This window comes from Microtus oregoni, unplaced genomic scaffold (assembly GCF_018167655.1).
Source record: "Microtus oregoni isolate MIOR12 unplaced genomic scaffold, Mior012 000021F_ref0000039, whole genome shotgun sequence".
In the NCBI taxonomy this organism is placed as follows: domain Eukaryota; kingdom Metazoa; phylum Chordata; class Mammalia; order Rodentia; family Cricetidae; genus Microtus; species Microtus oregoni.
Window position 1 is genome coordinate 28,168,710 of NW_024543080.1, and position 15,064 is coordinate 28,183,773.

Here is a 15,064-nt window from a genome sequence, read left to right on the forward strand (position 1 = left end):
AATCAGACCCAGAAATGATAATCATGTCAATATTGGTAGACAATTGTTAATATAGCTAAGAGTAATTGACATTTAATGTATTAACATAGTGCTACAATATATTGTAATTGTGCATCAGAAATGAGTTACCAAGGTTTGAGCACTGTGTGCCATCAAAATGACTTGTACATTTGGCTGTGTCACCTGATCTTTGCATAGAATCAGAAATCTTTGCGTTTTTCCAATGATACATTGCTTGTGTTCAACAGTTTGACCTCTTTCTCAGAACAAGAATACTTAGGTAGAAATTTGCTCGCTGTCCTTGTTCCAACAATGTTTGGCATAAACAGAAGGAAGGGATTATTGTGTGCAGTCTACTCGGGATTCTGGAAATTCTCCAGAAACATTGTTTTCTGTATGGCCATCCGGACTGCGCACACCTGGTACTGGGCTCCCTACTCCTAGTCAAAGCTCAGTCCATTGCAGAACCTTCTGGCATGCCCTGTTTGGGGAACAGTGAGGTGCTAAAGGGAAAAGCTGGCCTCAACTGGGATCCCAGAGGTTTCAAGTACAGTAACTTCCTGGCTAAGGATCAGGGTCAGGTTCCTGGCTGGAGCTGGGGCAGGCAGGAGAGGACACCATTCTTTGTATCTGAGGAATTTCTACCAAGCCCCTCAATGAAGTCTGCAGAGAAGCCTGCTGGGAGGCACTCTGCCCACTTCAGGGAAGCCAGCTGCTTAGTCCACACTCCCTCCCAGGAATCTGCAGCTGGGCATCCTAAAACACAATAGCACTGAGCTGGTGACATGACACCTTCGCTTGCTCCCTCCATCACTGCTCTCTGTCTTCATTCATGGCGGTAAAGTCGCAGGGGAAGATACTAAGTGACTAGAAGCCCCAGTAATAGTGTCTGAATGGAAAGAAATCCCAGCCAGCCTGTAGGAAGGGCCTCACAGTCAAAGCCATGGTCTAGGATGCCTGACACAGGAGGAAGGTGTGCTCTCCTTAGCCTTCTCCACTCTTCTGGTTGCTGATGGTGTAACATAGCTGTGCGTGCCAACCTTTGATCCAACCAAGCGATAGTAGACGCGGTTTGCTGGCATCTGAGCTCGGGGTCCCTGGGAACTCGACAATGGGAACATCACTGGAGGCAAAACAATCTCAACGGCCTTCAGAGGAATCACTCTGCCTTCTGGCCTTCGTCTCAAGATCACCTGCCGGTCTTCTGGCCTGGAAGAATAAGTAGTCAGTAAAGAATTGGTGCCAGGCTTGGGTTTTCTGACCTGGGAGGAAGCGCCCCCTTGGGAGCCAGTTTTTGACGGGAGAGGTGTTTTAGTTAATGCCTCGCCTCGGGAAGTACTCGCTTTACTTTCTTGACTTATGAACTCTGTGATTTTCATTTGGATGCCATTGTTGTCATTAGTAGGAGCTTTGGACAATGATGTTTTGGATTTCTTTCTCTTCTTCTCCCTTTTGGATGTCTTCCCAAGCTCAACCCCATCCAGTAGACCTTTGGCAGCAGCTCGGGCCAGAACATCCTTCACAGACACTGTCTCAGATGGGTCTCGCTGCAATGAAAACAGCAATTGTTAAGATGGCGGGGGGGGGGGGGGGCATCAGTGCACAGATTTTAAATATTTGTCAGCGATTTACTGAAAATTAAAACATACTAAAGTAAATGTTATTTAGGCCTTATTCCCTAACATAACTCATAAACCCCAGAAATAACTTTTTTTTAATTTTTTTATTTTTTTTTAACTTCCTTTTTGTTTTATTGAGAAAAAAACAATTTCCGCCTCCTCCCAGCCTCCCACTCCTCCCCCCCACACTCCTCTCCCCGTCCCCCCACTCCAGAAATAACTTTTTTCTTAGTTCAACTTCCTCATTTTCAAACCTCGTAAGAATTACCCTGCTTATTTCTTATACACTAAGAAAGATGCACTAGGCAGTTGGCAAACTGCTGGAAGAGGTGGGGTGGAGGGCAAGCCAAAGAGGAAGACTGAGCAGAAGCGCGGAGAGTGGGGATTGTGGGCTGTGTAGTGATAATCCCGTGCCTGGGGCGCTGTATAAACTGGGGAGTGGAGGCCAGACAAACAAAAGTTCAAGGGCATAGCTAGCTCTTGGGCTACACAAGACCCTATATTTATATTTGTATAAATACCAGCAACCATGGCAAAATAGTCATGAAGTGGGTGCCAGTGAAGAGAGTTTGTTGTTTTCGATTTCAAAGGATGTCATGCATTAGGATTTTTCTCCCTTACCTCTCTTGTTAAAATAGAAAGAAAGCAACCATTGGTAACATCGGATGGTTCCAGTCTAAAGAATTTGTCCACAGACAGTTGCATTTCCTTTAAGGAGCACAGCGGAAGAACAGGAGGACTGAGTCTGCAGTAGAGAAAAGAAACATCTAACAGCTAAAATAACAATGTACCCAAGAGAGGAGTGAGTATTCTTCAACTCTTATTTTCTGTTTTGACAATCACTTAAATAAAAACCTCAAATAAGAAAAAACGCTAAAGCTGTCTTCCCCCAGATCTTAAGTTGAAAGCTCAATAATTCATGTTAGCTCATAATTTATTATATTTCCAAAGTCTTTAAATAACTACCAAGAAGAAGCTCTTAACAAGCCGAAAGCCTCTCTAAGGATTAGCATTCATGAAAACAGGCGAGCGCAGCAGTCACATGACAGATGTAGAGCCGCAGCTCAGAGGGCAGTGTGTTCCCCTGACACACAGGAAGCCATGGCTTGGCTCCTGGGCACTGCATAAACTGGGCAGTGACACAGACTCGGGGAGTAGAGACAGGAGGAACAGAAGTTTCAAGGTTTCAAGGTTAGCACGTACAAGGCCAGCTCCTGGGCTACTGAAGACCCTGACTCCCAGCAAACAAGCAACAACACAGAACACCCAGCAGGGCTGGTGAGATGGTTCAGCAGGCAGAAGCACAAACCTGATGCCCTGTGTTCAATTCCAGGACACACATGCAGGAGACCCAAACTGACTCCCAAGTTGTCCTCTGACCACCACATAGGCTCTATGCCTTGTGTGTGTGTGCACGTGCGCGCACACACACACACACACAAATGTAAAACTACACAATACAGACACACATACAAAGTTCAAGGTCATTTTCAACTATATAGTGAGTTTGAAGCGAGTCTAAAATTCATGAGAGCCTGTGTCACCAAAAAAAGCATATAATAAAGACCTTCTAATACAAATAGAAAAACTTTAACTATTAACATGTTTATAAGTATATTTTTTCATTTAATGTCATTTATAAATAATATTCTTATGATCCTATTACACTGATATAAATGTTCATATTATGTTGTTCAACACAATATGATTATAGCATTATATATGACTGCTGTACTCACTTATCTTCATAACATACTTACATTTCCATATTTAGGGGCTGGAATATATCTAATCAAAATAATTAAACACTTCCCATATGAATTAAAGCATCAGGAATACTTTATTTTGTCTATTGTGAAATCCAAAACCAACTTAAAATTTATATTTATTTTATTATTTGCCTATTTTGGTGCAAAGCTCATGGATAGAACTGTAACTCACTTAATTTACACTTTTGGAAAATAAATCAACTTATAATAAATAAGACCAACAATGAACTCTGTCATAAGTAGAGACAGATCCTATGGGAGGAGAGAGTTAAGGTGCGGCTGACAGTAACCATGGGAACATGCAGAGAGAAGCCTTCACAGAAGTGGGGTACCAAAGCTGCACCCCAATGAAGAGTAAGCAGTTTCTAACCTAGTGGCAAGGGTGGGCGGGACAGAGACTGAGGAAGAGTGTGGGCAACCTGAAAATCATACTGTGTTCAGCAACTATTTCCCGTGTAGCTGGGACAACAGGTGTGTCACTTGGGAAAGGGGCAGACATACATGACCTCAAATGACTCACCAGGGAGTCTGTCACAGATGCTGAAGAAAGACAGAACAGCAAATGGGGGAACTTCCTCTGTAGGAGAGAGACCTAGTTGTTCCTCTGACCAACCATATAGCCAGCCGGAGATTTCTGAGGGAACACAGCCTCACCAGATCATCTGAAATCCACCGTGCATACAAATCCATTTTTTGTTTGTGTTTTGAGATAGGGTCACATTATGTAGCCCTGGCTAGCAGAGAACTATATAGGCCAGGCTAGCCTCAAGCTCAGAGATCCACCTGCCTCTGCCTCTAGAATTCTGGAATCAAAGGCACTCAGTACCACTCCGAATCAAAGATTATTTAAGCTGATATGATGCAATAGTTGAATGTCCCACATTGGACCACCTCAGGTGTCAGGTACACTCGAAACACTAATACATTAAAATATTGTCAAAAATTACCCTCGGGATTTCTGTGTACGCATGTGGGCTGTAAGTAAATTCTGTGCATAGACTTGCATGCCATCCCCACCCCAGTACCTCGTGTATGCACAAATATTTCACTGATAAATTGCTGGTCTCTAGAAGAGTGTCTGGCACACAGTAGGTATTCAATATAGAATTGTTTTAAACACTATATAAATAGGACTAGACAAATCATCTTCCAGAAACTGACCCTACAAAATAGTTTCTGAATTCCAGTTTATAATCTATTTCTTTAAATACAAATATTATCACACCCAGAGTCTTGTTTGCCTCTGTTCTAGATGGCAACATTTGAGGGTTTTTTTTTTAATTGATAAATTGAGAATTTGGGTTTATAACTGATCTTGGAATGGATGAAAACCTTTGAAGAGATTGGGGTGGAGTGAGTATATTTTGCAAATGAAAAGTGTAAATTTGGGAAGCCACAGAATAGACTGCTGTGTGATGAACAGCAGCCCCCCCCCCCACCGAAAAATTTAAGTCCACTCAAACCTTCAAGATTAGACCTTGTTGGGAAAATAGATCCAGTTGGAGGGAGGGAACCCCAAATCTAATACTGGACTTCTGTAAGAAAAGAAGGATACTAGAACACACAGGGAGGGGCCGCATGGAAACAGAAGCAGAGACTCAGCTGTGAGCTGAATGCCATGGATCGCCAGCAACTACCAAAAGCATGGCACAGTCTTCACCACAGGCTCTACAAGGAACTAACCCTGTCAACACCTTCCTAGGGATTTTGGACCTTCAGAACCATGCATGAATAAATACCTGTAAAGGAAAAGTTTCAAGTTTTTAATGAAAAAAACATTTTAAACTGAAATAGCGAGGGAGGAAGGATGAGGTTCCAAGCGGAAAGCCCGATGCTCAGGCTCCAGTACCGGAAAAGAAGGGAAGAAAGAAGGAAGGGGGAGGGGAGAATAGAAAAAGAAAAAATAAGCCATAATGTGAAATATTTGTAATTTATATTAATACATAAACTCTTAATATATGACAAAATATTAAAAGATTAATATCCATTTGGAAAGCAGCTAAGTAAAATTAATAATTATGGGTTGGTTTTTTTTTGTTTTTTTGTTTTTTTTGAGACAGAGTTTCTCTGTAGCTTTGGAGCCTGTCTTGGAACTAGCTCTTGTAGACCAGGTTGGTCTCAAACTCACAAAGATCCACCTGCCTCTGCCTCCTGGGTGCTTGGGATTAAAGGAGTGTGCCACCAAAGCCCAGCAATCATGGTAATTTAAAATTATTGACTACTTTCTTTGGGACGACCAGCCCCCAAATAATGACATGGAGATTTATTATTGATTATGAAAGCTTGGCCCTTAGCTTCAGTTCTTGCCTCTAGCTCTTCTAATTTAAGTTAGCCTATTTCTAGTCATCTGTGTTCTGCCATGTGGTTTTTGACCTCTCCTCCATTTGGTACATCTGACTTCCTCAGTGTCTCACTGGCGTCTCCCATGCACCTAAATTCTAAATTCATCCCCATGAGTTCCTCTCTGTGCCCAGAAGTCCCACCTAACCTCTCCTGCCTAGCTATTGGTCATTCAGGTTTTTGTTTGTTTGTTTTTCCAAGATAGGGTTTCTCTGTAGCTTTGGGGCCTGTCCTGGAATTCACTCTATAGACCAGGCTGGCCTTGAACTCACAAAGATCCATTTGTGTGCCTCCAAAATGCTGGGATTAAAGGCGGGTACCACCATGCCCAGCCCAGGTTTTTATAAACCAATCAGGTGCCTTAGGCAGGCGAGGTAAAACAGCGACACATCTTCACACAGTGTCATAAAATACCCTGCACCATCTCTGGGCCAAGTACTGCTCATGTGTTAAATATGCTCAACCCCAACAAAGACCCGCTGAGGTGAATAATAGCAGTTACTCTGTGGTACACCCAAGTCTCCCGATTCTCCACTCCCAGTGCCCTTTCTCACTTAACTGTCAGGATCTTGTTTAGTACAAGATGGAAATCTCTAGGGAGGTAAACAAAGGGACAACCCAAGAATCTGACTTACTTCTCTCATACCAAAGCAGAGCTTGAGTAAGTGTGTTTGTTTGTTGTGACAAGGTCTCACTATACGTGTTGGCTGGTTTTGTGTATCAACTTAGTCATCAGAGATGAGGGAGCCTCACTTGAGGAAATGTCTCCATGAGATCCAGCTGTAAGGCGTTTTCTCAACTAGTGATCAATGAGGGAGGGCCCTGCCCATGGTGGGTGGTGCTGTCCCTGGACTGGTAGCCTAGGTGCTATAAGAAAGCAGTGTGAGCCCAGGCGGTGGTGGTGCTTGCCTTTTAATCCCAGCACTGGGAAGGCAGAAGCAGATGGATCTCTGTGAATTTGAGGCCAGGTTGGTCTACACAATAAGTTCCAGGACAGGCTCCAAAGTTACACAGTGAAACCCTGTCTTGGAAAACAAAAAGAAAAAAAAAAGAAACAGAAGGAAAGCAGGCTGAGCAAGCCATGTGGAACAGGTCAGTAAACAACACTGCTCCACGGCCTCTGCACCAGCTCCTGCCTCTAGGATCCTGTCGTTTGAGTTCCTGTTCTGACTTCCTTCAGTGATGAACAGCGATGCAGAGGATCAGCCAAATAACCCCTTTCCTCCTCAACTTTCTTTCTGGTCATGGAGTTTTGTTGCAGCACTAGAAACCCTAACTAAGACACAATATAGCCCAGGTTGTTGTTGAACTAGAGAGCGTCCTGTCTCAGCTTCATTGGCGATGAATTACAGACGGCCACACTGGACTTGCTACAAGAGTGCTGGGATCTGAACTCTGCAGCTCACGGCTGCACAACAAGACCTCTTAACCACTGAGCTGTCTCTCCAGCCCAAGGTAGGGATTTTCAAGATGGTGTCGGCTTCTGCGAAGCTCTGCTCTTGAATTACAGACCCATTTTTTTCTTTTCTACTTCCCTTTCCAGTTTGTATTGTAAAATAGCCACCTAGGTATTCACTTTCATAAGTGTGTTCCCCACAGCTTCAAAAAGGCTGGGTGGGGGTGAGGAGATGGTTGTTCCGGTGGGGTACGTTTCCCTTTTCTATTAGAGAGGGTGAGTGTGTTTGCTGCTCGCTGACGGCCTGGTGACGAGTGGGTTCTAGCAGAGATCTCTTCGATTTTTGTCAACTACTCCCTAAAGAAAGAGATTCTTTTATTCATTCTTATTATTTCTCCTATTCATTTTTAATCTTTTTTATGTATCTTAGATTAAAATTTATAAGGCACAAAATCATATTAACATGTTCGTTTGAATCAAAGCATAAAATAAGACTTCTCTGGCAAGGTAAATTTGATTTTGAAAATGAAAGCTAGTTTTATAAAACAAGAAATTTATCATCTTCATAGGTCGAATAACAAAGTTTACTAAAAGTCTAAATATTAATAGAATTTTTTGTATTAAGAGGAACATATTTAAAACTACATTTATTATTTTAGAAATAATAAATATTCTGGGAAAATATATTTTACAAGTATCTAGTTTACAATGAAAAATGTTAGATGGCAACTTTAGAGTTATTAAAACTATAGTTATTAAAATTCTGTATAAATTTATTTGTGTATATTTTTTTAAAAAATGTTTGCTGGCTTCTGTTCTAGAATCCCATTCTCAACTCCCTACACTGTGCTGCTCAGTCAGTAACTGGAAACACGTGCGACCTCAGATATTTCTAAATTGGTAAACGCAAGTTTAAGCAGCAAGGGAAGTGAATCTTCTTGCCCTTCAGATTAGTAAAGATATAAGTCTAATAAAACCCAGCATATATAAAGCCACAGGAAACCGATTTGGAAAAGTGACTATTTGGGGCACTGGAGAGATGATTCAGCATGCAAGAGCATTTGCTACTCTTGAAGGGAACCAGGCCCAGTTTTCAGCTCAGAACCATCCATAACTCCATTCCAGAGGATCTGACCCTGTTCTGGCCTCCGCCAGCACCAGGCACACATGTGGTACACATACACACATGCAGGTGAACCCTCATATGCACAAAATAAATATTTTGTTTATTTTTTTTTTTGATTTTGGAAACAGGGTTTCTCTGTGTAACAGCCCAGGCTGTCCTGAAACACATTTGTTAGACCAGGCTGGCCTTGAACTCACAGAGATCCTCCTACATCTGCCTCCAGAGTGCTGGGATTAAAAGTGTGCACCACCACTGCCCAGCAAAATAAATAAAATTTTAAGCGATTGTTTTCTTGGATTATTTTTTGGGAATGACAATTAGCAATAAACTATGCACATTCTTTTGCACTAGAAAAAATCTAGACTATAAATCAAACTTTAAAAAATGGTTATACCTATGGGCTGCAGAGATGGCTCAGAGGATAAGAGCACTGGCTGCTCTTCCAGAGGTCCTGAGTTCAATTCCCAGCAACCACATGGTGGCTCATAACCATCTGTAAAGAGGTCTGGTGCCCTCTTCTGGCCCACAGGGATACATGCAGGCAGAATATTGTATATATAATAAATAAATCTTTTTTTAAAAAAAAAAGAAAAGAAAAATATGGTTATACCTAAAAAGTTCTTCTAAAAATATTTGGTTTTTTTATATATAAATGCTTAAGTTATAAGTATGTGTACCGCATTCATTCGGAAGTCCATGCAAATCAGAAGAAGGTGTTGAGTCCCTTGGAACTGGAGTTATATGTGAGCCACTATGTGGATGCTGGGAACTAGACTTGGTCTTAAATACTGAACCACTTCTCCCATTCTAAGACATCTTTTTAGGTTACTACTTCTAATACATGAGTTGGTGTGTTTGCATGTTTGCCCGTGTACAGGGATGGGGGGGGGGGTTGTCCAAGCATGCATCTGTGGAGGCCAGAGATTGATGCTTGCCTCTATTGGCCTCCACTTGACTCTTTTGAAGGAGAGCTTCTCACTGAACCAGGAGTTCATTGGGTGGCTAGACCGGCTGGCCAACAAAATCGTGAGCTCTTCCTGTCCCCATCTTGTCCTCCTACCCACTAGGCCCGTGCTGGGATTATGGGCATCGGCAGCTATGCAAGTCTTTACCAGGGTGCTGTAAGGATCCAAACTCAGGTCCTTGTGCTTGCTCGCCGTTCCCTCTGCTCACTGAGCCATCTCCCCAGCCTACACAGGAGATTTAATAAGTAAGGCATTTACCTAGGCCTCCAGTTAACATCATGGTAGCTCAAGTCCAAAATGAACTAATTATTTTGGGGCTAGTAAGAGGAAATCAAAGCAACTGGTGGGTGACTGGATTAGTTGGAACGTGATATTTAACTCCATTCTAAATTCACCACATTGGGGTATTAGGAAATGATTCTTAGGCTAGTTAAATGGCTCGGTGGTTAAGGGTGCCTGCCACCAAGCCTATGTCCTACTGACCTGAGTTTGATACCCAGGACCCACATGGTGAAAGGAGAGAACCATATCCTACAAGTTGTCTTCTGACCTCCGCATGCACACTGTGGCACATGTATACAACACATACAGCAAATAAATCTAATTTGGAAAACTAAATGATTATGATAGACCATATCGTATATCTCCCTAAGGCAATGCATGGTTACTTTTGACGGCATCCACAAGTAGTTCCGAGCTTCTCAAATGCCTGCTTTCCAACTGGAGCTTAAATCTCAGAGCAATCTAAGGTGTGAATTACTGTGTCTGTCTTTAAAATTTAAGTTGTACCTTTTTATAATACATATAAATTAATAGTGCCTCATGGAAATAGAAAGCAAAGTCCACTTCACCTTTGCTGTATTATAGTCTCAAAACTCTTACCCCCCATGTACAACCACTGATTTGGTTGTGACCCTGTATACCCAGCAGCTCTTTGTTTACAGGTGGTAATTTAGCTCCTACGGCACTCAGGTCTCTCGGGACATGTGGTTGACTGTCAGCTACTGTGCTGACTAGTTTTATGTTAGCTTGACACAAACTAGAGTTGTCTGAAAGGGACCTTCAATTGAGGAAGAAAATACTTCCGTAAGATCCAACTGTAGGGCATTTTCTTAATCATGATGGATGGGGAAGGGCCCAACCCAGTGTGGGTGTTGCCATCCCTGGGTTCTATAAGAAGGTGGGTTGAGCAAGCGATAGGAAACAGTCCAGAAAGCAGCACCCCCCATGGCCTCTGCATCAGCTCCTGCCTCCTGGCTCCTGTCCTGTCTGAGTTCCTGTCCTGACTTCCTTCAGTGAAGGACTATAATGTGGAAGTGTCAGGCAGATAAACCCTTTCCTCCCCAAGTTGTTTGCGGTCATGTGTTTCAACACAGCAATAGAAACCCTAACCAGGACAGAAAATAGTACCAAGATAAGGGAGTGTTGCTATGATAGATCTGACCATGTGTGTTTTGGGGAGGATTGTGGAGTGACTTTGGAACTTGGAGCTGGAAAGTCACCGAGTGTTCAAAGCTTTGATAAACTGTTCTGTGGGAGCCTGGGAGAAAAGAGAACCGAAAGAAATACAGACAATGAAGGCCTGGTTTGTGATGCTCCAGGGGGAGGTTTGAATTATCTGGGGCTGAAGACTCAGCTGTGCTTGGCAAGAGACTGGTGCCACTGAAGGGGAATCTTTGCTTTGCTGGGTTAACTGGTGCTGGTCAGCCGGAGCTGAGGAAACAGCAGTGATTAAGAAGAGACCAGCATCACTGGAATCTTCTGGAAGTGTTTCCTGAGAGTCAGCACAGAGAAGCTGTGTTCCAGAAACAGATACGGTTGTACCCCACCTTGGCAGCTGAACTTGGTAGTTTGTCACCCAGGTGGTACTGGTTTTGAAGGCATGAGGGGGTCATGGAGAGCAGCTGAGGTTTGGCACTGGGAGAAGCCAGGACAGGCCTTTGGTGAAGAGGCACAGCCTCAGTAACAGTCAAAGGCCCAGGATTGAAGGGGCCGCATAGAGAAGATGAGCCAGGAGAGGCTATTGATGAAAGTGCAGCCCAGTTGCAGCAGAAGACCCAGCAGTTTGGAGATGCCAGCAAGGACCATGAGAGTAGCGGCAGTGGAGTTTAGAAGACACGCTGTGTGTGCTGCAGAGGGATGAGCCACAGAAGTGATCCAAGCCCCTTGGAGGAGCCCAGAAGATGTAAAGAAATCCAAAATTATGGGACATTGTCTTGGAGTTTGGTTTTGCTTTCTTCAGATGGTGACCATACCTTAGTTCTTCCCCCTTGAAGTAAGAAATTATTTAATTTTGATTTTATAGGAGCCAACAGTTGAGAGACTTGAACTTTTAAAGAAACTTTGGGGGCTGGAGAGATGGCTCAGTGGTTAAGAGCATTGCCTGCTCTTCCAAAGGTCCTGAGTTCAATTCCCAGCAACCACATGGTGGCTCACAACCATCTGTAAAGAGGTCTGGCGCCCTCTTCTGGCCTTCAGGCATACACACAGAATATTGTATACATAATAAATAAATAAATATTTTTAAAAAGGGGGGGGCTGGAGAGATGGCTCAGAGGATAAGAGCATTGTCTGCTCTTCCAAAGGTCCTGAGTTCAATTCCCAGCAACCACATGATGGCTCACAATCATCTGTAATGGGGTCTGGTGCCCTCTTCTGGCCTGCAGGCATACACACAGACAGAATATTGCATACATAATAAATAAATAAATATTTAAAAAAAAGAAACTTTGGAATTTTACAAAGACTTTGGATTTGAAAAGAGATTGAATATTTTAAAGATTCTGAATATTTCAAAGAGGATGACTTTTTTAGTTATTTTTAATAACTGTGGGACTTTTAAAATTTGAAATGTTTATATTGTTCTGTTGGTATTCACATGTGATCTCAGGGATGAACAAGAAAGGAAAGGTTATGGCTTAACAGCGATGGGTCTATGTGTCAGTCAAGTTGACAAGGGGTTAATTGTGCTGTCTACTTTTATGCCAACTTGACATAAGCTAAAATCATCTGAAAGGAGAGAACTTTAATTGGGAAAGAAAATGCCTCCATTAGATCTAGCTGTAGGGCAGTTTCTTAATCAGTGATTGATGGGGGAAGGCCCAGCCCATTGTGGGTGGTGCTATCCCTGGGATGGTGGCCCTAGGTTCTAAGAAGAAAGCAGACTGAGCAAGCCATGATGAGCAAGCCAGTAAGCAGCACCCCTTCATAGCCTCTGCATCAGCTCCTGCCTCCAGGTTCCTGCCCTAATTTCCTTCAGGGATGGACTATAATATGGTCTATCATAAGTCAGATAGACCCTTGCCTCCCCAACTTGTTTTTGGTCATGGTGTTTCCCCACAACAACAGAAACTCTAACAAGGACAGCTATCAACAGCAGCTTCTAAATAAGAAAGGAAAGTCAGCAAGAGAGGAAATGTTGGTGTTATTAACTGGGCAGCTTGTGAGATGAACAATGGGAAAGCATCAAGTTAGGAGGTCAGAGCAGACGAAATACACATTAAGATTCTGAAGGAGAAATCTCAGCATGGGCCGATTACTGTCCAGCCATGACCAAGTCCAAGAACCACACCACACACAACCAGTCCCAGAAATGGCACAGAAACGGCATCAAGAAACCCCGGTCACAAAGATACGAATCTCTCAAGGGGGTTGACCCCAAATTCCTGAGGAACATGCGCTTTGCCAAGAAGCACAACAAGAAAGGCCTGAAGAAGATGCAGGCAAATAATTCAAAGGACATGAGCGCACGTGCGGAGGCCATCAAGGCCCTGGTGAAGCCCCAGGTGGTGAAGCCCAAGGTGCCAAAGGGCCCCACCCGCAAACTCACCCGTCTGGCTTTAATTGCTCACCCCAAGCTTGGGAAGCGGATTAGAAGCTACATGGCCAGGGGTCGTAGGCTCCAAAAAACAAAGCCCAAGGTTCAAGCCAAGGCAGAGGCCTCAGCTGCAGCTCAGGCTCCCAAAGGTGCCCAGGCCCCTGTGAAGGCCCCATAAAAAAGGTCGCAGTCTGCCAGTGTGAAGACAGATGGACTGGTGTGAACACCTACACAGTATTTGCAGATGTTCAGGACCTTATGCTGTTTTTACAAATAAACTTGAGGCAAGTTCTGTTAAAAAAAAAAAAAAGAAAGAAATCTCAGCATGAAGATATGTGTTTACTTCATTGCCACAGTCTTGGCAAACTAATTAGTCTTGAAAAATATATTCTTAGAGTGAGTTCTTGATATCCCCAGTGCATGGTGTATTTGTTTTCTACTATTTAGTGTTTGTTTGGGCAATACTGGAGATTAAACCAAGAACCTAAGAATACGAGGCAAGAATTCTGCAACTGAGTTATATCCCCAGACCTGTAGTGTTGGTGTTTTGAGATAGGCCTCTCTATGTAACCCAGGCTGGCCTCAGCCTTACAAAGGCTGGAGACCAAGATGTGAACCATCGCAGCTAAGGCTGGAATATTGATGCTCTCTCTATCCCAGCTCTACTGCTGTATTTTATCTAGACACATTAATTTTAGCAATTTCCCAGTGGGTACAAAATACTGAGAGTACTTAAGATAATAAACATCTAGTTGTCGGTCTATTTTCAATAAACACTTTGCATACTTATTTCTCCTCTGTGGAATAATGCATGTATCGAAGAACATGAACTTTAGACCCGGTTTATTCAGGTATCAGCCAAGTCAAAGTCAAATGCCTTTAGCTTTACTGTAACAAAATCAGAAGACTCTTTTCTATGTACAGTGCAATGTTCATGAACTAGGGTTACAGATTGGTGGGTAAAAGTGCTGGCTGCCAAGCCTAGTGACCTGAGTCCAATCCCTGAGACCCATATGGTGGTGAGAGAAATATATCCTTCAAGCCACCCTTTAATATCTGTATGTACACACGCACACACGCACACACACACACAAATACATACACAAGATACATATAAAGCTATTAAGAACGTGTTCATGCAAAAGCTCTACAGAATCCACTTTAATCCATATTCAAGTCTATCAAAAAGCATAATATATTTCTATAACTCTAGAAATCATACTTGTCATTTTCAAGTCTTTGCTTAATAGTGGTTTGCTGTCCTTTCCTTACCTGTAAGGTTGTATTTTAATGCCTTGATTTTGACATTCCAGTGCCTTCATAACGACAGCTTCGTTTTCTTCTGTATAAACAGAACACGTGCAGTAAACAATTGCTTGAACTTTAGCGACTGCAGTGAGAGAAGACACAATTACAACGGTGATCCAGTGCAAAGGACACACCTGTACCAGCGCAGACTGCCAGGTGTTGACGGAAACGATTTCCAGGGATGCTTGAATATCTCCCCTGGATTTTTAAATTTAAAATGACATTTGTTTACATGTGAAGGTCAGAGGACAACTTGCGGAAACTGACCCTCTCCTTCCACCATGGAAGTACTGGGCATCAAACTCCATTCATCAGTTTCAGAGGCAAGTGCCTTTACCTGCTGAGACACCGCACTGGCCCCTGAATGACTCTCCTGTACAACAGAGCTTGTGTTAGCACTGTAAGCAGTAACCAGCCAGTAAAGTCAATTCAGCTAGACTGTCCAGAGAAATGAGAGCCTGAGCATTGTGATCAGCCCGTTACACACAAGGAAATAAATACAGCATACTATCATATCAGCTCATGAGCTTCAAGGGTCTAGAAACAGACATAGTTGGGAGACATACATGTATACACGTGCAGAAGCCATGCGGGATGGCAGGTGGTACATTTTACCACTCTCCTCCTTGCACGCATGTATGTGTGCAGGGGCCGTGCAGGATGGCAGGTGGTACATTTTACCACTCTCCTCCTTACACGCATGTATGTGTGCAGGGGCCGTGCA

General features: G+C 43.1%; 1 protein-coding gene across 3 annotated transcripts in view; it reads right to left on the reverse strand.

Annotated features, from left to right (window-relative positions):
- Positions 1–15,064, reverse strand: part of Nsun7 (NOP2/Sun RNA methyltransferase family member 7) — a 42,144-nt gene continuing 27,080 nt past the window's right edge. For all 3 annotated transcript variants that reach the window (XM_041671472.1, XM_041671473.1, XM_041671474.1), the window contains exons 10-12: positions 14,305–14,422; positions 2,241–2,364; positions 1–1,547 (exon numbers count right to left, since the gene is read on the reverse strand). In XM_041671472.1, coding sequence (XP_041527406.1) covers positions 936–1,547; positions 2,241–2,364; positions 14,305–14,422 — 854 coding nt within the window. In that variant the 3' untranslated portion in view covers positions 1–935. The remainder of the gene's footprint in view (positions 1,548–2,240; positions 2,365–14,304; positions 14,423–15,064) is intronic.